Source organism: Abramis brama (genome assembly GCF_963993115.1).
Source record: "Abramis brama genome assembly, chromosome: 6".
NCBI classification, from domain to species: Eukaryota; Metazoa; Chordata; class Actinopteri; order Cypriniformes; family Leuciscidae; genus Abramis; species Abramis brama.
The window spans coordinates 39,332,112-39,356,133 of record NC_139968.1 but is presented as its reverse complement, the minus strand read 5'-3'; the positions used below and the strand labels follow the sequence as shown (position 1 = coordinate 39,356,133).

General features: G+C 43.5%; 3 protein-coding genes across 3 annotated transcripts in view; 1 reads left to right on the top strand and 2 right to left on the bottom strand.

Moving 5' to 3' along the window:
• Nucleotides 1-24,022, bottom strand: part of LOC311085929 (CD276 antigen homolog) — a gene marked incomplete at its 3' end in the record, with an annotated part of 109,128 nt that overhangs the window by 28,338 nt on the left and 56,768 nt on the right. The window lies entirely within an intron of this gene.
• On the top strand, nucleotides 786-19,255 carry LOC311084209 (uncharacterized protein). Its single transcript, XM_084116123.1, has 5 exons — nucleotides 786-1,325; nucleotides 15,696-15,789; nucleotides 17,023-17,217; nucleotides 17,381-17,466; nucleotides 17,696-19,255. Exons 2-5 carry the CDS (start codon nucleotides 15,784-15,786, stop codon nucleotides 18,648-18,650), a joined length of 1,242 nt encoding a protein of 413 aa, XP_083972249.1. The 5' UTR covers nucleotides 786-1,325; nucleotides 15,696-15,783; the 3' UTR covers nucleotides 18,651-19,255.
• LOC311084200 (uncharacterized protein) lies at nucleotides 19,212-21,138 on the bottom strand. Its single transcript, XM_084116108.1, has 2 exons — nucleotides 20,328-21,138; nucleotides 19,212-19,987 (listed from the first exon to the last, which is right to left on the bottom strand). The coding sequence occupies exons 1-2, from the start codon at nucleotides 21,048-21,050 to the stop codon at nucleotides 19,235-19,237; spliced, it is 1,476 nt and encodes a 491-aa protein (XP_083972234.1). The 5' UTR covers nucleotides 21,051-21,138; the 3' UTR covers nucleotides 19,212-19,234.

The window sequence follows — 24,022 nt, the reverse complement described above, 5'->3', positions numbered from 1 at the left end:
AACTTCACACATAAATTTAATTTCCATCCTCCAAGAAAAGAATTTGATATTTTAACCAGAGCTATACCCATGGGATCATCACCCTACTTAGAGAAGAGACAGATTTGGATCAAATTAATATATCTCTCTCCAGCAGTGTGTCAATAAATGGTCTATCTTTTCTAGACAGAAACAACAAAGTAATAAAAAACCTTTTATGTGCAAAATCTATCCCTGCCTCCAGATACAAATGGTCCCCCTTGTATGAAAATATTAATTGGAATAGAGCATAGAGTAACCCACATACATTTTTAATTACAAACAAAGTAAAAGTAATATCATTTAAAATTCTTCACCATTATTACCCCTGTAACAAGATTATCTCTAAATGTATCCCTACTGTAGACGAAAATGCCGCTTCTGCTCTCTGGAAACAGAAACGTTAGACCATTTATTCTATAGCTGTTCACATAGCTCTTCTCTGTGGAATGATACACAGTGTTTCATTAATGGACACCTTGGCTCAAACATACACTTATCTAATTTTGACGTCGTCTTTTACTTTTCTGACTCAAACTCCTCGGTGAAGCCCGTTTGAAATTTAGTCATATAGTTTGGGTATTCATTTGGTTTAGTAATATTTCCTTAATATTATTTTCTAATATTTTATTTATATACATGTATTGTATGTGTATTGGTTTCCTTGTATAATATTATTTTCATTGAAAAGGAAGGAAAATGTATGATTATGTGTTGAGTTAAAAGTACTTGCCACTGTTAAGAGCTGGGATTGGTTAAATGTTGAGGGGGCGGGGACAGGAGTGACGTCCGGGAAGAAGAGGTGATGGCTGGAAGATCGATCTGTGTCTGAGTACTAGTTTGATAAAAGATACCATTTTAGGACAGTTGTCCATACGAGAACTGATTTAAAGTTGGTAAAATGTTGTTTGAACGTGTGGGGATAGTAATTTCCCCTTTGATTTTCAAATGACTGAGTAGCGCGATTCTCAAGAAACAGCGCTTATCACACGTGAGAGACGCGAGGTCGCGTGTGTGGAAAACTACCGTGAATCGTCTCTCTTACCAAATCCCTAGAAGACATCCCAGATAGCGCCCTGAGATGCCAGGGATTCTCAGTGGTTCCTCTGGCAGCGTTGGACGAGTTTGCTGATCTGCCGTCAGTTATTTAGACCGCAATCCCCCTCGTGTTGAAAGTGTGTGCGTCATGAAAGCTGGCTCGAACTAACGATTGGTAAGACAGTTGTTTATTTTGTTTACTCATTGAGTGAAGCGGCAACCTGTTTGTGCCTCAACGAACCCAAGCATCGTATCAGGCCTGCAACAGGGTATTTATTTTATTTAGATTTATTTGAATTGACACCCGGGTGTTTTTGATTACTGTTGGGGAATGTTTATTTGAGCCATAACCGTTGTGTTGAGACAACAAAGACTTGTTGGACTTGAGTATACTAATCAACACTTTGGGGCATTTTGTGTATTTACTGTCCATCTTATTAGTTTATTTGTTATATAAATCACCAGAGTAATACGGAATATTAATACAGTGTTGTATGTAAATTGTTGATTTGAGTTTGAAGGAGGAAAGATCCTTTTATTGTAAAACTTTAAAGGGTTAACTTTTATTTGATCTCCAATTGCTATTTGATTTTTTTTATTTGAGTAAACTAGTAAAAGTTTATATTTTACTTAAGACTCTGTGGTTATTTTAGTCTATTATTAAGCACACCAATTGAGAAGATAAGGGTTTATTGCAATAAAGTTAATAGTATTCAGAGGCTATTAGAGAGATCTAAAAAATAAACTAACCCAGGGCCCCTCCCACTTAAAACGAAGGGAGAAGGGCGCTACATCTGTATAATATATAGCAAAATTAATTTTGCTTGGAAAATTCTTTATTCATAAATCAATTTATGAAGAACATACCTCTTTTCAATGTTTTTAAACTTGACTAAAATGATATAGACTATCTCTGGATTAGATGGTAAATCAGCATCAAAATGTATGCAATACTTATCTAAGTTAACTTTATAATTAATTTAACTGTTTTTTACTGTCTGATACTCTGGCTGTGAACTTTTATGTTATTTATAATTTTAATACAGATTATTTGTTACTTGTATGATATTTGTCTCAATTCTATATTGGCTGATGTGTATTTGTTACTTTTTTATTTTATTTATTACATTTTTTATTCCTTTTGAAAACGTGAACTGCATCTAAATGAATTTTGTATTACAAGATCAATTTATTTTTTAGCAAATTGTATCAAATGTGTTATGCAATTAATAAAAAAAAATATTAAAAAAAGTTATGCAATTAATAAAATAAAATAAAATAAAATAATGTCTTATGGCACAGTCACTTCCGGCATCACCGTTCGGCCATCTTTTCACAGTGAAGCTGTGAATTAAAGGAGAACTCCTGTCAATTTTAACATTGAGCTAATTTTTTTGTAAATTTGGAGTGCTGTCAATATAGAGGACAACGACAAAAATCGGTGTTGCCTACACCGTGTTATCCTCTTTTTAAAATTTGCACCCTGTTGACTTCAATGGGGCAATATTTAAACCTGCTTTTAGCCTCTTAACATCCTTGATGTGTCATTACAAGTGCACAGAAAATGTGAGTGATTCCTTCTGAGTGAACACGAGTGAATCTGACTGCAGTAGATGTTAAAGATATGTATAAAAATTATGTTATTTCAGCCAGCGCACATACCTGTATTTACATCCTGTTTTCGGTCGAAGTCCAGAGTAATCGATTGTCGAGTTCACGCGCGTGATCATAGGTAACTAAACCTAAGCGCGTGAACTCGACAATAGATTACTGTGGACTTCGACCGAAAACAGGATGTAAATACCGGTATGTGCGCTGGCTGAAATAACATAATTTTTATACATATCTTTCACATCTACTGCAGTCAGATTCACTTGTGTTCACTCACAAGGAATCACTCACATTTTCTGTGCACTTGTAATGACACATCAAGAATGTTAAGAGGCTAAAAGCAGGTTTAAATATTGCCCCATTGAAGTCAACAGGGTGCAAATTTTAAAAAGAGGATAACACGGTGTAGGCAACACCGATTTTTGTCGTTGTCCTCTATATTGACAGCACTCCAAATTTACAAAAAAATTAGCTCAATGTTAAAATTGACCGGAGTTCTCCTTTAAGGTGAGTGATCAGCACGCACAAAAATCCTCTTATCTCGCTGAAATCTTGACGGATTTATAGTAGGGAGGTTAAGTGACTTTTGACTTCAAGTCATGATGCAAAGGTCCCCTTTGGTATGGAAGTACCTTAGGGCCATAGAAATAAATTTATCCTAAGACACAAGTGAGATCACATTTTGTATCTTATATACGCACATTTTTTAAAAATGGCCGCCGACCATACTTGAGAGGCCCATATCTTTGCTTCTGTTATATCTATAATGACAAATTTGGTATCAACGTGTACATTTTTGGGGTCAAGGAGTCCAAAAAATTAGGTTCCAAGACTAAAAAACAATAATGTTGTCCTTACCATGACAATTGGAGGTGAAGTATGCAATTTTTTATCAAAAACCGCATGCCAAACACAGCATGTATGATTTGGATGGGGGAGGTGAAGTAGCCTCTGTGATGCTGGCATAATATGCAGCCCATGAGATCCATTCTCCGGCTTCAAGGTTCTCTTTCACGAGAATGTTTCTGATTCTAACCACTGGTAGCCTTCTTCAATTACATTGATGAGAGGACGGGAGGCTGGATGAGGATGACTGTTGGTATTCAGGGCAGGAACATACAAGACCTCATCTAGGCCAGGAGCCAGGTCCACTCCTCAGGATGTTTTTTGCTACCTTTTTTTCACTATTATTTCCTATTATCTTATACCTTGGGCCATCACAAGTTGATAACAGTCACCCCCAACTCGGCCCCGTTTGGTCTCAGGGGCCAAAAAACACCCTTTTTGGGAAAAGCTTTTGGCGGAATAATGTAATTGTGAATATTAAGGTACTGCAGCTACATAAATGGCCGTATAACCCTAAAATCTTGCATGGTGTATCCTGACACATAGGGGAAACTAGCAGAAAAAGATTCTGGGGATTGCTGCCTTTTTGCTGTCAAATATCACCCTCAACATACCCCAAAAGACAAAAAAATGGCTGTCCTGTTATGCCCCTAGGTCAGGGCTATTCAATTAGCTTCATTCAAGGGCCGGATTATTAAATCGGAATGTTGAGGAGGGCCGGTGGTTAGCTTATTTATTGAAACATTATTTATTACTTATTGAAACATAACAGTATCAATAAATAAGCTAAAGTAAACCTAAAAAAGTATTGTATTTACTTGGAAATGTGGTACCCAACAGTATGCAGAGTATTTCATAAATAACTTATTTACAGCTATGTACAAAAATATGAATTATACAAGATCATAGGTATTGGTAAGAATTATTTTATTTATAATTATTATAGGCTTAAATGAAAATATTCTGACAGTGAGACGTGATAACCACAGGTAAAACCATGCATGGCTTCTCACTCAAATCCCTAAAAACTATACACAAAATGAATTGTATATTCCTCTACCCACCTAATTAATCTACTGCAATATAAATGACTATAAGATAGTATTCAGTATAAATATTCCATATTTCTGCCCAAACCATAGTAAATTACTACAGTACATTCATGGTAAATGTGTCACGGTTCATAAGTCCATTGTCTTCTTCTTGTCTCGTGTTCTGTTGTCATGTGTGTGTTGTGCATTGATTGTGTGGGCGGGTCGTCTGATCAGCGATCATCAACAATTAAGCTCATCACTCCCGTCACCAGCTGCAGCTCATCTCATCACCCCATAAATACTCACCACTTTCTCATTTCCCCTGTCAGATCGTTGTATGTGGTTTCCCGGTTGTGTTCCCAGTCTTCGTGTCGAGTTGTGCCTGCCCTGTTCCTGTTCCTGTTCGTGTTCCCTTGGATTTGGATTACTCGTCACCTGGGATTCTCACCGCACCACTTCACCGTCTGCACTGGAACATCTGACCATCGGGGTCCCTGCGTTACCATCCTGTGTCTCAGCTGTTATTTGTTCCTTGTTCTGTCACTTCAATAAATGAGTATACTTGCAATTGCTTCCTCATCTTTTACCGTTACAGAATGATCTGACCATAAACATGGAAGCAGCGAGTGGATCCTCCAGTCCAATGGAGGATTTTCTGAATCAATGCATGAAGAGAATGGACACGCAGGAGAAGAATCTCCATGAGACAGCTCGCGCTGTTCAGGCTCTGGTAACGCAGGTGTCCGGGCTCACCCAGCAGCTACAACAACCACAGGGTCCCGCTGCGCCACCCGCACCGCCGATTCCCCCACCACCATCAGCGGACCCATCCCAGTCAGAGCCCCGCCTGCCGATTCCGGAGGCTTACGCAGGTGAACCCAATTACTGCCGATCTTTTCTGACCAGATGCTCTATGCATTTTTCTCTGCAGCCCCGTACTTTCCACGACGAGCGAACCAAGGTCGCGTTTGTTCTGGCGCTTCTGACTGGGAAAGCGGCGCTTTGGGGAACGGCGGTGTGGGAGAATCAGGAAGAATGCTGCTCCTCGTTCCAGAGGCTCTCCGAAGAAATGAAACAGGTGTTCGACCGTTCCGTGTCCGGACGTGAGGCTGCCAGAGTATTAGCCGACCTTCAACAAGGAGAAAGATCCGTATCTGACTTTTCGATCGAGTTTCGCACTCTGGCAGCCGAGAGCCAATGGAACGAGGAGGCGCAGTGGGACATGTTCCTGCATGGGCTGGCTGACCGCGTCCAACGAGAAATCTACGCCATGGACCTTCCGGCCAGATTGAGTGATCTCATTGCCCTGGCGATAAGAGTGGATGGTCGCCTTTCTCGAGCTGATCGACGTCTTCAGTCCCAGCGGGTCCCGGGAGGGATCGAGGGACAACGATCCAGAGAGAGGGACGCGGTCAGCCCCGTCGAAGATCACGAGCCCATGCAGGTGGGTCGAGCCCGGCTTTCCCGGGAGGAGAAGGAAAGGCGGAGATCCCTGGGCCTTTGCATGTACTGTGGGAGAGCGGGACACTTTGCTTACAGCTGTCCGTTAAAAGGCCCAGCCCGGCAGTAAATATGAGGCTACTGTCGGGTGGGATCTCTGCAGAGAAGACCTCATCCACATCTACTCTCCTTCCGGTAAGGCTCCGATGGTCCTCTCACCTTCACGACTGTCGAGCACTTCTGGACTCTGGGGCTGAAGGTAATTTCATGGACTACACTTTTGCACTCAAGTTTCAAGTTCCCCTCAGATCCCTCACACATCAGATAGCAGTACACGCACTCAACGGTCAAGAACTCCCCACCATTTCACTTGCCACCGAAGACATCACCCTCATCACATCAGGCAACCACACCGAAACCATCTCATTCTACATCATGGACACTCCTCTTGCACCCATCGTCCTTGGTCATCCCTGGCTCACCCGTCATAACCCCAGAGTGGACTGGTCATCACAATCTGTGTCTTCGTGGAGTAGCTTTTGTCATAAGTCTTGTCTAGTGTCTGCCTGTCCGTCTGTTTCTGTCCCTGTGTTTCAGGAGGAGACAGTGGAGTTATCTAACGTGCCCGCGGAGTACCTGGACCTGAAGGAGGTGTTCAGTAAGTCTCGGGCTGCTTCTCTTCCTCCGCATCGTCCCTATGACTGTGCTATAGAGTTATTACCAGGTACGTCTCCGCCTAAGGGCAAGTTATATTCACTCTCTGTTCCGGAGAGAGAGGCCACGGAGAAATACATTTCTGATTCTCTAGCAACGGGGTTCATCCGTCCTTCCTCTTCTCCAGCGGGGGCGGGATTCTTTTTTGTGGGGAAGAAGGATGGGTCGCTGCGACCTTGTATTGACTACCGGGGGTTGAACAACATCACGGTAAAGAATACTTATCCTTTGCCGTTGATGTCTTCAGCTTTCGAGAGGTTGCAGGGAGCATCTATCTTTACGAAATTGGATTTACGAAACGCTTATCATTTGGTCCGCATCAGGGAGGGGGATGAGTGGAAGACCGCTTTTAACACCCCCAGGGGGCACTTTGAATACTTGGTTATGCCTTTCGGCCTTTCCAACTCCCCAGCGGTCTTCCAGGCACTTGTCAATGACGTGTTACGAAACATGGTCGATCAGTTCATTTATGTCTACCTGGATGACATATTGATTTTTTCTTCGTCTCTCCAGGAACATGTGCAACACGTCCGACAAGTGCTTCAGAGGTTGCTAGAGAATGGGCTTTTTGTCAAGGCGGAGAAATGCGTTTTTCATGCACAGTCTGTTCCTTTCTTAGGTTACATCATCTCGGTTGAGGGAATGCGCATGGATCCTGAGAAGGTTAAGGCTGTGGTGGATTGGCCAAACCCAGATTCCCGTAAGGCCCTACTGAGGTTTCTGGGGTTCGCCAATTTTTACCGGCGTTTTATTCGCAACTTCAGCCAACTAGCCGCACCTCTGACCGCCTTGACCTCCCCCAGTACTACGTTCAGGTGGTCAGACGCAGCCTCGGCTGCGTTTGCCAAACTGAAGGGTTGCTTTGTTTCAGCCCCTATTCTGATAACCCCTGATCCATCACGTCAGTTCGTGGTGGAGGTCGATGCGTCAGAGGTGGGGGTAGGTGCAGTGTTATCCCAGCGTTCTCCTTCAGACGACAAGATGCATCCTTGCGCGTTTTTGTCACATCGTTTATCCCCTGCCGAACGTAATTATGACATTGGCAACAGGGAGTTGTTGGCAGTCAAGTTAGCATTGGAGGAGTGGCGCCACTGGTTAGAAGGGTCGGGGGTACCTTTTATCGTCTGGACCGATCACAAGAATTTGGAATACATTCGGACTGCTAAAAGATTGAACTCCAGGCAGGCTCGGTGGGCTCTTTTTTTCGGTCGTTTTGACTTTACTCTCTCGTACCGCCCGGGTTCTAAGAACATCAAACCCGATTCTTTATCGCGCATTTTTGACCGTTCCGAACGCCCGTCTACTCCCGAGTGCATTTTACCAGAGAATCTATTCATCTCTTCACTCACATGGGAGGTCGAATCGAAGGTCAAGAGAGCCTTAGAAGGGGTAACGCCTCCGACTCGTTGTCCACCGAACCGTTTATTTGTGCCTGAGGGTCTACGGTCCAGCGTTATTCAGTGGGGTCATTGCTCCAATGTGGCTTGCCATCCAGGAGTTAATCGTACTCAATTTTTAGTCAAGCAACGATTCTGGTGGCCTGGTATGGCTCGTGACGTTCACAGTTTTGTTTTGGCTTGTTCAGTCTGCGCCATGGGTAAGACTTCCAATCGGCCCCCGGATGGGTTACTTCAACCGCTGCCGGTGCCTTCGAGACCCTGGTCCCATATCGCTCTAGATTTTATCACCGCCCTCCCACCCTCCCAGGGTCACACGGTAGTTTTAACCGTGGTGGACCGGTTCTCGAAGGCGGCCCATTTCATTCCCTTGCCCAAATTACCCTCAGCCAAGGAGACAGCGTTGATTGTCGTTAACCACGTCTTTCGGCTTCATGGCCTCCCGACAGACGTGGTTTCTGACAGAGGACCCCAATTTGTGTCCAAATTTTGGAGAGAGTTTTGTAGACTTCTGGGGGCGACTGTCAGCCTGTCCTCCGGGTTCCATCCCCAGAGCAATGGTCAGACCGAACGAGCCAACCAAGATTTGGAAAGAACGTTGCGATGTTTAGTGTCCAAGAATCCTTCCTCTTGGAGTCAGCAACTGTCTATGGTGGAGTACGCCCACAACACGTTGCCAGTGTCATCCACGGGCCTATCACCGTTTGAGTGTAGTGTAGGGTACCAGCCACCTATTTTTCCTAGTCTGGAATCCGAAGTCGCGGTCCCCTCCGCCCACGCCTTTGTCCAGAGGTGTCACCGCACTTGGACTAGAGCCCGTGAGACTCTACTCCAAGTGGGGGCACGCACCAAGGCCAAAGCCGATCGCCACCGGCGTAGGCCTCCCGTATATGTCGTCGGTTCCAAAGTGTGGCTTTCTACTAAGGACATTCCGCTCCGCTCCGTTTCCAATAAACTTGCACCCAAATTCATTGGCCCGTTCTCTGTCACTAAAATCATTAGTCCGGTGACAGTCCGCCTCAATCTTCCTCCAGTGTACAGGAGGATTCATCCCGTCTTTCATGTGTCTAAAATTAAGCCCGTCTTTTTTGCACGCATTAATCCGCCAGCCCCGGTTCCCCCCCCGCCGCGACTCGTAGATGGGGAAACTACTTATTCGGTTAATCGTGTTCTGGACTCGAGGCGAAGGGGACACGGATTTCAGTACTTGGTGGACTGGGAAGGTTACGGTCCGGAGGAGAGAAGTTGGGTACCTGCTAGAGACATTCTGGATCACTCCCTTATCGATGATTACAATCGACAGGTAAGGGAGCCTGGGAACGCCAGGAGGCGTTCCTAGGGAGGGGGGTACTGTCACGGTTCATAAGTCCATTGTCTTCTTCTTGTCTCGTGTTCTGTTGTCATGTGTGTGTTGTGCATTGATTGTGTGGGCGGGTCGTCTGATCAGCGATCATCAACAATTAAGCTCATCACTCCCGTCACCAGCTGCAGCTCATCTCATCACCCCATAAATACTCACCACTTTCTCATTTCCCCTGTCAGATCGTTGTATGTGGTTTCCCGGTTGTGTTCCCAGTCTTTGTGTCGAGTTGTGCCTGCCCTGTTCCTGTTCCTGTTCGTGTTCCCTTGGATTTGGATTACTCGTCACCTGGGATTCTCACCGCACCACTTCACCGTCTGCACTGGAACATCTGACCATCGGGGTCCCTGCGTTACCATCCTGTGTCTCAGCTGTTATTTGTTCCTTGTTCTGTCACTTCAATAAATGAGTATACTTGCAATTGCTTCCTCATCTTTTACCGTTACAAAATGTTTGTAAAGGTGGTGATTAGGGGATTTAAAGTCTTTTAATTTCGTTCATGGCACAGTGTTTCTGCTGTTTACCTCATCAGTCGTGTTGGGAATGTTGAGGCTGCTTCATCTGATTTAAAACTAGTTAAATCATTGAGCGATTTGTGGTCTGTAACAGAGGTGTGACGAATTGAACAACTTCTCACTGGATGTCGCAATGCTGTTTAATAATAGTGTCCAGAACTGGGAGTAAACGCAACTCCTTTAAGCTTGCGTTCCGTTATCCACTGGGCGGTGCTGCGCAGTTCAAAGTAAACTAAACTGCGAGCTGAACTGAAACTAAACTGAAAACAGCGCTATTTGTTCTATATTTGTTGTTACTGACCGAGAAACAGCTTCAGATGATTCAGTGACAGAGCGGTCCGAACGAATCTGAATCGTTTCAGACCATTATGTAAGCGCATTTGGCCAATTCATGGAAAGGAAATAATTGAACCAAAGATAGAACAAAAGATTCGCACCATTCACAAATGATTGGTATCGCTGGTTCAGTCGACAGAAATACGGGACACACATAATAACTGCTGAAATATTCAGACTGAAAACGTTTCTCAGGTTAGTCGGAGCGCTCATGGTACGCGTATAGACAGTGTGTATAGACGTACAGCTGCACACGCCACTATGGCCCCTCGCATATCTAACCAAATGTAGCCACACCACCAGGAAAAGAGGCGGAGGGAGGTTGGGGTGCCTTTGGGCCAGATGGAGATGATTGAATTGAATAGCCCTGCCCTAGGTGGACTGGGGTCAGGGTGCAACATAGGGTACATTCACACAAAATCAATTAACCAAATGTGAGATTTATTAAAGTCCACAAAGTCCTCACAACACAAGGAATAAAGATGACCCTAGTGTGCAGTCTGTTATCAAAAACCTTCAATAGAGTAAACGTTAGTAACCTTCTGTACAGGTAAACATTCTTTACAGCCAAATGGCGAAACATCTCAGTTACATATGGTAACCCTCGTTCCCAGAGGGAGGGAACGGAGACGTACGTCGTGACCGACTGATAGGAATCTCGCTAGAGAGGCCAATCTACTTCGAGTAAAACTAAAATGAGCCAAAACACATTGGCATGCAGTCATTTGCATCAGCTGTTAAGCCTCGCAACGCAGGTATATAATGAGCAGCAGGTGCGAGGTGAGCTCCTTTTTTGCTGAGGAGCCAAGCCTGGTAAGCTGGCCGCCCCGACGGGCAGCAGCAGATGTGACGATGGGATGTACGTCTCCATTCCCTGCCTCAGGGAACGAGGGTTACCATATGTAATTGAGACGTTCCCTTATCGGTCGGTCACTCTCGACGTATGTCGTGACCGACTGATAGGAATCCCTATCAAAGCGCCACATCTGCTGCACCCCATCCAGTGCCTGGTGTAAGCCTGTACCCCTTCTTGCCTGGATGGACGATAGGAAAGGGCTTACACAGAGCGTATCTGTCACTGTTGTTCTGTGATAACCCATACAGCGAGATTATTGGATAACACTGGGAAACCGTGCCCTTTCTATGGAAGGGGAACGATGCGGAAGGCACTTTCTTCGAGGGAGTTATGTGAAAAAATACATATGGACTAGCCCGAAGGTTGTACTGCATATGAATATTGGGTAACTTAGCCCAAGGGAAAGACACGGGGCTTCGATTAGGAGCAGCCGTGGAAGTATACACATATGGAATCCCCATAGGGTCACACATATGGAACAGCCTAACACCTGATCTCTGAAGGGAGTGGTGGGAACCTTGGGCACATAGCCAGGCCGGGGTCTCAGTACAATATGGTTGTCACCCGGCCCGAACTATAGGCACGATTCGTCGACCGAAAATGCTTGCAGGCCCCCTACCCTCTTGATAGAGGCCAGTGCAATCAGCAGCAAAGTCTTCAAAGAGAGAAGCTTTAAGTCTGCTGAGTGCAAAGGCTCAAAGGGAGCATCCTGAAGAGCTTGAAGCACCAGGGAAAGGTCCCAAGAGGGTATGGAGGGGGGACGAAGAGGGTTTAACCGTCTCGCCCCCCTAAGGAACCTGACAACCAGGTCGTGCTTTCCAACTGATTTGCCATCTATGTGGTCGTTATAAGCTGAAATAGCGGCAGCATGTACTTTGAGGGTGGAGGGAGACAGCCTTCGCTCCAACCCTTGCTGCAAGAAGGAAAGCACGGACCCTATCGAACATCTTCGGGGGTTCTCTCGGCGAGAAGAAAACCACTCGACGAACAGGTTCCACTTCAAGGCACACATCTTGTGGACAGCGCCCTTGCAGAAGTGATGGTGTTAAGTACCTCTGGGGGTAAGTCACCTAGAACCAGAGATGAAGTTTCCATAGGTCCGGACGCGAGTGCCATAGGGTGCCCCGTCTCTGAGTCAGAAGGTCCTCCCTCAGAGAAATGGGCCAGGGAGGGACTGTCACAAGGAGCATAAGTTCAGGGAACCAGGTCCGGGTTGGGCAATAGGGGGCCACCAGAAGGACCTGCTCCTCGTCCTCCCTGATTTTGCACAGGGTCTGTGCAAGTAGGCTCACTGGGGGGAACGCATATTTGAGGAGGCCCCGGGGCCAGCTGTGTGCCAGTGCATCCGTGCTGAGTGTTCCCTCAGTCAGGGAGTAAAACAGCTGGTAGTGGGAGGTCTCTGAGGAAGCAAACAGGTCTGAGCCTCCACCTGAGCCTCCCCGAACTCTCTCCAGATCAGCTGAACTGCCTGGGGGGTGGAGTCACCATTCTCCCGGGAACACAGCTCATGATAGCTTGTTGCCCACACGGTTGAGCACACCGGGGACATACATGGCTCGAAGTGACCTCGGATGCTTCTGACTCCAGAGGATGAGATGGCGGGCGAGTTGTAACATGCAACGGGAGCGTAGACCACCTTGTCGGTTGATGTACGCAACGGTTGCAGTCTTGTCCGTACAGACCAGCACATCTCTGCCCTGTAGCGGCCTCTTTAAGTGGCTCAGAGCGAGACATACTGCTAGCAACTCGAGGCAGTTGATGTGCCAATGCAGTTGAGGGCCCGTCCACACCCCTGACACTGCATGCCCGTTGTACGTGGCACCCCAGCCGGTGGCAGAGGCGTCTGTGAACACCACAGCATGCCTGGAAACCTGTTCCAAGGAGACTCCTGCCCACAGGAATGAGGGGTCTGACCACGGGCTGAAGGTCTGGCAGCACGCCGGTGTGATTGTCACCCAGTGAGTGCCGTGATGCCACACCCATCTCGGGACTCGGCCATGAAACCAGTGCTGAAGCAACCTCATATGGAGCAGCCCGAGCAGAGTTACCGCTGCTGCCGCTGCCATATGCCCCAGGAGCCTCTGAAAGAATTTCAGTGGGACCGCCGTCCTGCCTTTGAAGGTGTTCAAAGGTGGTTTCTCACAGGTTCGCGTTTAAATTCTGTGTAGAGAGAATGGTGTCGTCTTAGCGGCCCCTAATTTAATAACAAATGATCGTTGCGACGGAAGCGAATCAATCAAAACTAACTTTAGATGGAAAATAACTTTATTAAAGAACCGCTATAAAGCCAAAACAATCTCTGTTACCTTAAATTATACGCTTATCTCTGTAAAGCTGCTTTGAAACAATCTACATTTTTAAAAGCGCTATATAAATGAAGATGACTTGACTTGACTTGACTTCAAGCAGTTCAGCACTGACTGAGCGCGTTGCTCTGTGAGGTGCGCTGTCTGTGCGACCGAATCCAATTCCATACCGAGAAAAGAGATCCTCTGCATGGGGGCGAGTTTGCTCTTCTCCCAGTTGACCAGAAGACCCAACTGGCTGAGGTGCCTGAGCACGAGGTCCCTGTGTTCGCATAACTGATCTCGAGAGTGTGCTAATATGAGCCAGTCGTCAAAATAGATGCGCACGCCCTGTTCTCTCATGGGAACAAGGGCCCCCTCCGTAGAGCCTAGTCAGGCACGCACGATGATAAACAGAGAGCAAGAAAAAGAAAAAAGCATGAAGAGTCTGTGAGCCCAGTAAAAACACAGCGCATGAGTGACAAGTCCACCACACTCGCTTTACCCAGACCCTCAACATCATCATGTGAACCATTCGATAAACCGTGTCTCTTCTGTGGTGAATTGGGCAAAAAAAAGGAACTGAGGAGGGCTGCCACCCTTTGGCTTGGATAGAAAAGTGAAAGAATGTGCTCAGGTGGTGGGTGACAGGCATCTATTGGCTGAACTAGCTGCTGGTAACATGGTTGCTATTAATGCTCAACTTTTTGTTTATCAATCGCATTTCTGCAGCTTTTGTGCCACACCATAGGATTTTGAATCATCAGCTGAACTACATCCTGACTACCACCACTAATGTCCACTATAAGCTCAGGCAGATCCCCTAATGCATTCAGCTCCTGGATGTTATCTAAAGCTTCTTTGTAACATGATTTCAATCTTTCAGGATTGTTTCTCAGTTTGAATGATGAAGAGGGATCTAATGTTTTTTCAATCTTTAGGGCGGACTGACATAGGAAGCATAAACTCCAGTCACGGCATTCCATTATGGCTAATCTGAAAAAAGAAATGAAGTTGCTTTAACATCATAAGATAGATAATATGAGCATTAACAAGCATTCGTAAAAGTAAAAATCTATCAAATAATGAAGCTAACTAACTAGCTAGCAACATGTAGGCTATGTGCTTGCTTCAACAAAAATGACGCTAACTAGTCACTAGCTAGTTATGATGAAGCTAACTAGTTACTAGCGACCTAGTTATAATGAAGCTAACTAGTTACTAGCTAGCTAGTTATTAGTTATCTAACACATTTTTCTATTTAATGATAAAGTCATACGAACCTTAAAGTGTTAACCTGTCACCTCTGACCTTCAACAGCTGTCACAGCTCCTGGTGCAGATGGGATGTGTTGTTGCAGGAACTGATTTGCTATAGGCTACTCCTGACTGGTCGAAATCTCATGCTACTTAGGACAAATGTAATGTACAGAAGTAGCTGCACTGCTTAAATACAAAATTAAAGTTTTTGAAGGAAAAGATAAGTAAAGTCACTCTGATGACACAATTTTTATGTGAAATGTGCATATTTACCACCAATTGTCATGGTATGGGGAACATTTTTGTTTTTTTAAACTTGAAACCAATTTTATTGGATTCCTTGACCCCAAAAATGTACACTTTGACACCAAATTTGTCATTATAGCGATAACAGAAGCAAAGATATGGGCTCTAGAGTATTTTCGGCACATTGGCGGCCATTTTTGAAAAGACCTGTTTATTTCTGATACAAAGTGTGATCTCACTTGTGTCTTAGGATAAATTTATTTGTATGACCCTAAGGTACTTCCATACCAAAGGGGACCTTTGCATCATGACTTGAAGTCAAAGGCCTATTTTTTGGGCTTAACCTCCCTACTATTACAAACGGTTTGGTTTATTACAAATATTAACGTGGCTATAATTCCGAATGCTTAAACATGTATGTTATAATTATTCATATGTATGCAGTGTCATAACTACATCTCTGACGATTATAAAAAACCAAACCGTTTGAAAATCGGTAGAAAATTGAGCAAGTTATGGTTATTTAAAAGTACACGCACCATGTTATGAGTGAGCGAGCACACTGTGGCAAGATGGCCGCCACGTGCGGACGTCGACCTCCATTCGCTCCGTGCACGACTCTACTTCCATTCTACTTCCGCCCCCTCGAGTGTGTGGGTCAGTACTTCCGGCAAGATGGCAATGTTTTACACCAGATGTCTCCAAGACCTGCCCAATCTAACCATATCAGACGTCCACAGACTCGTCCGAAAGGAATGCTCTGCCTCCCGGAGTAAACTGGAAAAGGGGTACAAGATGTAGCCTACCTTTCAAGTTTTATTGACAACTATGAAGGTAAGTTTGAAATTGACAGCAAAACACATTCACATTGTAGTACCGCTAACTAGCTAGCAGAAGCTAACATTTAGATCAGCTGTCCTGTAGAGATTTAAGATTTTGTAGAATTATCAATTGTTTTTAAAAGTTTTTTAGTTGAGGTGCATACGACCAAAACAAAAACTCAGCACCCTGAAAAAGCGCGCATGTTGTTACTGAACGAACGAGCAGAGAGAGAGACCCGGCCCGCGCGCACTCTCATCGTCTTCAAACGGTCTTGCTCGCGCATATTTATTTACACGATTCTGTGTTGCACCCCGTTAGTTCGCCTAATGCACTGTGAAGTAACATGAACAGACTTTGCATAATGAACAGCTGTATTTTTATGAACTAAGATTAACACAGATTAATAAACACAGTAACAAATGTAGGCCTATTGCTCATGGTTCATGTTAGTTAGCCTAGTATACAGTATTAACTAATGTAAACAAATCAAATCACATTTACTCAGAATACCTCTTAAAATGAGAATGTAAGCGTGTTTACCCCATGTTTTTTAGGAAGAGAAGTTAGCAATATTCAACTTTAATAAACTACAGTATTTTCAGGCTATTTATTTGACAATGTGTAGAACAATTACCAAAAAAAAAATCTGTACAATGTTGAAAAGAAGTCCAGTGTATTTTGTCTAACATTACATGAATGATGTTGAATTCCCACAGTGTCAAACAAAGACCCTGCAGGGAGGGTGACCGTCAGGGCTGTTTGTTATAGGTCCATGAGGAAGCATGAGAAGCCTCACGACCTCAGAGTAGGGGGGAAAAATGTGTTAAACCAGTTTAAGTCAGATTCTGGGGTATTTATGTGGCTATAGTTGGGGATGTAGAATAACAATAATAAAACTTGAGTCTCTTTATTTGATTTAAACCTGAACTATACTTTCATGGACACCCCAGAAACTGGTTGTTACAGCTCCTGTTCTTTGGAGCATAAGTTTAAGTAGGCCTGTTCATTATGGGTACATTATTCAGTGTGAGGTAAGAGCTGATTTTGTACCCTCAATCTAGGCTATACTAACCTGTTCAACGCTTTACTAACGCTGTTATTCAAACTGTATTATAATACCAAGACATTTTTTTAAGAGATTAGTGAGGCTGGCTTATTTGTTCTGGTTTGTTGTTGTTTTTTATAGTTGTTATCTAATGACAGACTTAGTCTAAGTGTAATACTAAAATTATGCTTTATTCATAGATTACTTTTGAGGACAGCTCACCAATTCAAATTGCTTTGGCTGAGTGCTCCTGTGTGGCTGGAACCGCTCTCTGCAACCACAGTGTTGCACTACTGTATCAGACTACAAAATACTCTACGTTGCAACTGAAAGCAGTACCGCCTGTCCTCAGCTGCACAGAAACTGAGCAGCGATGGCATAAACCACGAAGACTGGTAAGTATTAAGAACTTAGGCTAATCACAAATTGTTGATGTTTCATTTATTTTTGAAATTGGATATAAACTCTACCCACCTTGTTTAAAAAGCACAATGAAAACAAAACAAGCGCATCATTACATTATTTGTTTGTTTGTTTATTTATTTGTTTACTTGATAGGGTGTGAAACCAGGCAGAGTGGGTAACATGGTATTCATCTCAACAAAACCCAAGTCAAGACAGTACACAGCTGCTGATGGTGTAAGGTAAAATTCACTGTCAATTAGGGCTGGGCAATGTGACGATATTATTGAATATAGACGTTGTCTCACCAGTATCACGATGTCGATTATAACAGTCTGTTTCCAGACGATTATTGTCAATATTTATGTACTACTGTCAAGTAATAATGTATTCTGCAGTCATTGTCAGATTCTTTCTGTTTTGAGAGTTATTGTTTCTTTTTTTTTAATTATGACTTAACTGTTTTCAAAGGAGCAAGCGCTACAAAGCAGTGCGGGGGGACTTGCCAGACCCAGATGTCCTGAAGGTCGACGAGGCATACCAGGACTTCACGGCAGACCTTGCTCCACTAATTACCACACTCTCCATAAGTAGTGATGTCCCCCTCGTTGATTCAGCCTTTGGGACCGTTCAAGAAGGCAGCCCTATTTCATACCAGCACCCAGTGCCAGTGAGTAGGGTAATCATCCACCACCCAAACACACCCCCTCCACCACCCCTGCCGTTAGATGGCCACAGGCTGGACCCAACCACATGTTCCTTTGTGTGCACTCACCAACAACACCTAAATGTTATGTCGCTTAACATCACTTTCGACATGGCAAGATCCATCGAGATGTCCATGAGGGAACAGAGTGGCAGAGCAGAATGGCACAGCCTGAGGAAGATGAGGCTCACCTTCTCCAGGTTCCGGGAGGTGTGTCATGTCCGAGGTCACAGCTCTGCAGAGAACCTTGCAGAACGCATCCACAAAGGTGGGGTTCAGACAGCCTTGATGAAGAGGGGGCTGGCACTGGAGCCAGTAGCTATTCAGGAATATGCCCACATTAAAAATGTCAACTACTGGCCATCAGGATTTGTCATCCATCCAGATGCTCCCTGGCTCGGATCCTCTCCAGATGGTGTTGTTTTTGATCCGACAGAGGCACCCCCATTCGGGCTGGTGGAGGTGAAGTGCCCCAATGTGAAGAGCTATGTGGACTGTGGGTACCTGCACATGCAGAATGGCGCCTTGCGCCTGAGGTCAGGCCACAGCTACTATTGGCAGGTGCAAGGCCAGCTGCTTATCACCGGAATGCAGTGGTGTGATTTTGTGGTTTTTGCAGAGGAGGACCTTCTTGTGCAAAGAATTTACAAGGATGCGGAGGTCGCTAGGGTTATAAGGGAGAGGGGTGATTATTTCTTTTTCTATCATTACTTGATCTGATCTTTTAAAAATCAATGGTTCATTCAATCAGTTCTGTTTTAATCAGTTGATAAATGTTCTTGTTCTGGTTTCATTTGTTCATCTTTTACATTAGGTTTTATTGTTCATCTTTACAAATCTATACAAATCCTGAACTAATAATAGGTTTTTTTGTTCATCTTTACAAATCTATACAAAGCCTGAACTATTAGTTTTTGTTAATCTTTACGAATCTATGCAAAGCCTGAACTAATATTAGGTTTTATTGTTAATCTTTACAAATATACAAAGCCTGAACAAATATTAGGTTTTATTGTTCATCTTTACAAATCTATATAAAATATATATCAAATTATATATTAAATCTATACAAAACCATACCTTTTGTACTGATTGAAATGAGAGCCAGAGTGTAAAAAGCTATGTGGATTGTTGATATTGTATTGTTGAATAAGTGTTGTTCAGTATTTTCTTAATAAATTCTACATTCTAATGTAATTTCTGGTGTGTTTTTATTTTCATTTCAAGGCAGTAAAAACACAAAGCTAATGTAATTAAGACAATGACACAAATAATGTTTTTAAGAAGCAAGATGGATCTTTATTTCATTGCTGAGTTGCCCATGCCTTCACTAATGGCCCATTCTGATAATTGACCAGGAAGCAGGCCACACTGAACAATTCATCAATGTTCCCACATATAGACAGTGGTATGTTCTTGTCGAACAGTTTGTTCTCTTTCACTCTCCTTATGCACCTCTCCACATGCACTCTCAGACGTGCAATTGACTGTGTCTGTCTGACATCCTCTCGACTCATTTGTCGTTTGTTGCTGAGAAAGGCTGGCCGGTACACCTTACAAGGAGCAAGGTTGTCCACAACAAACCCTTTGTCCACCATGATCGCCATTCCTGGCTTCAGAAGCTTTACAATCCCGGACTGCTTGAAGATCTCACGATCACTCATAGAGCCGGCATACAGTCCAGACACAAAGGTGACAGCACCATGGGGTGCCATGCCAATCATGGCCTTGAATGTAGTGTGTGACTTGTAGGTTGAGAAAACCTCACTCTGAAGGAGCAGAGAGGATGGCGTCTGACAGAATATCTCTGTACAATCAAGGACCACCTGTGTATCAGAAAAAGCTGCAAACTCAGGTGGCAGGTGAGCTCTCACTATCTCTGGAGGAATCCAAAGGCGCTGGCTTCCCAGTAGGCAGTACAGGAAATGAGTCCACGTGGAGATGATCCGACTTGCAGTAGTGCGGTGAATGCTGAACCTCTCTGCAAGGTCCCTGAGAGGAAAACCCACTGACAGGTACATCAGGAACAGCAGAAACTCGTCAATGGGTCTCAGTTTCTGTTGAGATATATAAACAAAAGCCTCTGTTTAGTTACCTTGACATTAATATCGTTATTACAAAGAATAAATCAGAAAATAATATCAACATCAGCTTTTTAACTTTTACTTTTTAGTTAAATGTAATTAACTCCACAAACCAACAGGGCAATTACAGAATAAAACAGTTATATAAATAAGAAAATATCAACATCAGCTTTTTAGCTTTTACTTTTTAGTTAGATGTAATTAACTCCACAAACCAACAGAGGCAATTACAGAATAAAACAGTTTGTATCCAATTTCAGTTACATTAGGTCTACAACTCTATGCACATCATGTTACCACATTTGTTACCTACCGTTGTTGGGTGATGGACTGTGCTGATGCTGGCAGAGGCTGTCTTGGCGCTGGTTATACGCACCATCTTGTTGATCACAGCAGGTTCAATTAAACTCCAAAAAGCCATAAAACTCCTGTAGGACGCAAACCTGGTATAAAAGCGCACGTCCTCATCTGATGCAGACAGGCGATCTATCCCAAAACGCTGGCGAAGTTTGACGACTTCCAACTGCTGTTGTAGCTCCTTAATTTGGCGACGTAGAGCTTCGTTCTCATCGGCCAAATTACTCGCCCTCGCTCCTGTTTGAGGGAGTACACAGTAGTCGTGATCTAGAGCTATTTCGGTCTCCATCTCCGAGTCCGACTCTGGTGCGGGACTCTCGGGTCGCGGACGCCGTTCCCAGACGCTCGGTCTGGGCTCAGGTAGTTTGTAACCATTCCATGAAAAGTAAACCGGTACGGCTCCCTTCTTCAGCCTCCTCAACCCCCCGGCAGTCACATTAAGATCAGTCTGCTTAAAATGCCGACTACAGACCCGGTTGTTTTTGGTCGGGTTGAAGTCACCCCTCCGGATCTTCTGCATCCACTCAGTCCGTATCGCAGCGTCAACGGGGAACGCATGAAAGCTGACCTCTTTGTTGTAACTCAACGAAACGGTACATAATGGTACACAACAATGAAGTGTTGAGGCTGTCACCCTCTGAAAGGCAAGTCGCCACTTTTGAATACTGAAAACACTCATTCTGAAAAAAGGAAAAGTCGCTGTTGTCTCGTTGTCTCCCGCTCTAGTTCACCGGAAGTTTTCACCGGAAGTACTGGCCCACACACTCACGGTCGAATGTCAGCGGTCGCCATTTTGTGCACGGAGCGAATTGGCCAGCAGCGCGCACGAGACATAGATATCATATATAAAGGCTAGATGTCTCGTGCGCGCTGCTGGCCAATGGAGATCGATGTCCGCACACGGCGGCCATCTTGCGACAGTGGACTCGCTCACTCGGTTAATGGTGCATATACGTTTAAATAACCATAACTTGCTCAATTTTCTACCGATTTTCAAATGGTTTGGTTTGTTATGAACGTCAGAGATGTAGTTATGACACTACATACATAAACTGCATACATATGAAAAATTATAACATACATGTTTAAGCATTCGGAATTATAGCCACGTTAATAACGTTTGTAAGAAACCAAACCGTTTGTAAATCCGTCAATATTTCAGCGAGATAAGAGGATTTGTGTGCGTGCTGATCATTCACCTTAATGCACAGAGCACTGACACAAGATGGCCGAACGGCGATGCCGGAAGTGAATGTGCCATAAGACATCTAGCGTTTATATATGATATCTATGGCACGAGACATCTAGCGTTTATAGAGCTGGTAAGTCCCGCCCATCCGTAAAACCCCAAGTGGACCTCTAGGTTGAAAAATCGTCAATGCAAGTGAATGGGAGAAAATAATTATTTTCTGGTCCCGTTTGAATTGTGCCATGAATGTGAACATATGTTGTCTGTGAATTTTTTATATAATTTTTCATGTTACGAGTTTGACAGTATATGGTATGATTCTTCGGCTTGCAGTTGTGAAAAAGACATAACGAGAAAGACTACATGTCGCCTATGTGACGTCACCCCATAAAGTTGACTTACCCGTGGTTTTCGCCAACCTCAACGATTTTGTCCTCTCCCTGAAAGAAGGAGGTGAAGTGCACCAAAGACACAGCCATGTTTAGCGGGATCCGTGAGCTAGTGTCCGTGTGAGAGTGACGTTTCAAACGCGTCGAAAGCAGCGAAGAGTTGTAGTCCACAAATTGCTCTCACACAAAGTCTAACCGTATCAAACTTCTACCCGCTAAATTGTAGCATTCTTTACACGAAAAATTATATAAAAAATTCACAGACAACACATGTTCACATTCATGGCACAATTCAAACGGGACCAGGAAATAATTATTTTCTCCCATTCACTTGCATTGACGATCCAGTGGTCCAGTGGGGTTAGCGGAAGGGGCGGGACTTACCAGCTCTATATGATATCTATGGATGGACCTGCCATTTCGTGGCAGCCAATCAGTATCGTCCAACGTAGTAGCAACCAATCACTGGAAGTCAAGCAACAGCGGCCAATGGTCAATGTGGCACCGGTGTGGTGAACATGAGTCCTATTGAAGAGATGAGTCCGAGCTTAGGACCCCATTAGTATGCCAGTTCACCACACCGAAGATAACCACACTAGAAACATGGTAAATCATGTTAAACCATGCTAGAACTTTTTAAAACTTTCTGGCTAGGCTCTTTCAAGCCAACTTAAAGTTTGTCTACGAACTTTACCATCTAGTTCAGGATTGTGGTCTATCTTTCTGATTTCAGAACAACAAATACAAAGCCTGTTTCAGTTACAGCTGCTTCATGTATTAAAGTAGTAACCTACTACAAATGTAAAACTGAACTTAAATGATAGCAAAATATGATTTTAAATAAAGGTAATCGATGAGACAAAGTTATTTTTTTCTTCTTCTTTTAGACAGGACTTTCATTATTTAAGTTTAAATGTTGTATATTTAATATGTCTAAAGAATATATTTAATAAATATACAGTATGATTACATAAGCATTTCTTTCTGTATGTATATAATTAATTATTTAACAAACATACACTCATTTATAAATTATATTTATACACGTTCAAGCATAATTTCAAGTGTAGCTTAATGTTTGTTTGTTTTTTTTTGTATTTGGCTATGTCTATGATCTTCGTTACTTGATTTATATTTGATAAACATTTTTTAATCAAATAAAATAAAATAATTAATAATATAGCCTAAGTATTTTATTTAAATAAGAAATAAAATTTTATATTGATATAATAACTTATTTGCCTGGCTAAAAGCGGCATCCACCTCCGGCTTCTTTGTCCTCCAGCTAAGCCGCCTCTATCCATCTGCTGGCGCACGATTGAGCCTTCCAGGGGGTGGCGCCTTTGCCTTAATCATCGTGTTCATCTGCGTTCTACAACACAATCTGTGACATGCATACTGTATGGGACATTCCCTATAAGACCTGGCAATTCATATTTTTCTACTTATTAGAAATATGGTCTTTATAGGCCTCTGAAGTAGTAAAATATAACATATCTTTAAAATGCTGCAGTAAAATAGTCTGATATGAGGTGAACATACTGTAGGGGACGTCCCCTATAAAAACTGACCACTCATTTTTTTTTATTGAAAATTAGGTCTTTACAGGCGTCTGAACTTAAATAATGTGACATATCTCCAGAATGATGCAGTAAAATAGTTTGATATGAGGTGTGCATACTGTATGGGACGTCCCCTATAAGGACTGACCATTAGTTTTTTCTACTTATAAGAAATGAGGTGTTTATAGGCCTCTAAAGTAGTAAAATGTGACATAACTCCAAAACGCTGCAATAAAATGTTTTGATATGAGGTGTGTATATTGTATGGGACGTCCCCTATGAGAACTGACCATTAGTATTGTACATGTATTTATCAACAGGATGTGAGGAGTTATATCTATTTTACTGCTTTTTATATTTGTATTGTTCACTGTAATCTTTTTATTGTGTTTTTTTCAGGTAGACAATTTTAAGATCTGTCCAAGGACAACGGATGAAAAATAGCCTTTTGGCTAATTCTGGTGCATTTGCAGCAATGCTAATTAATGTACACTGTCCCTGTCAAATGAAT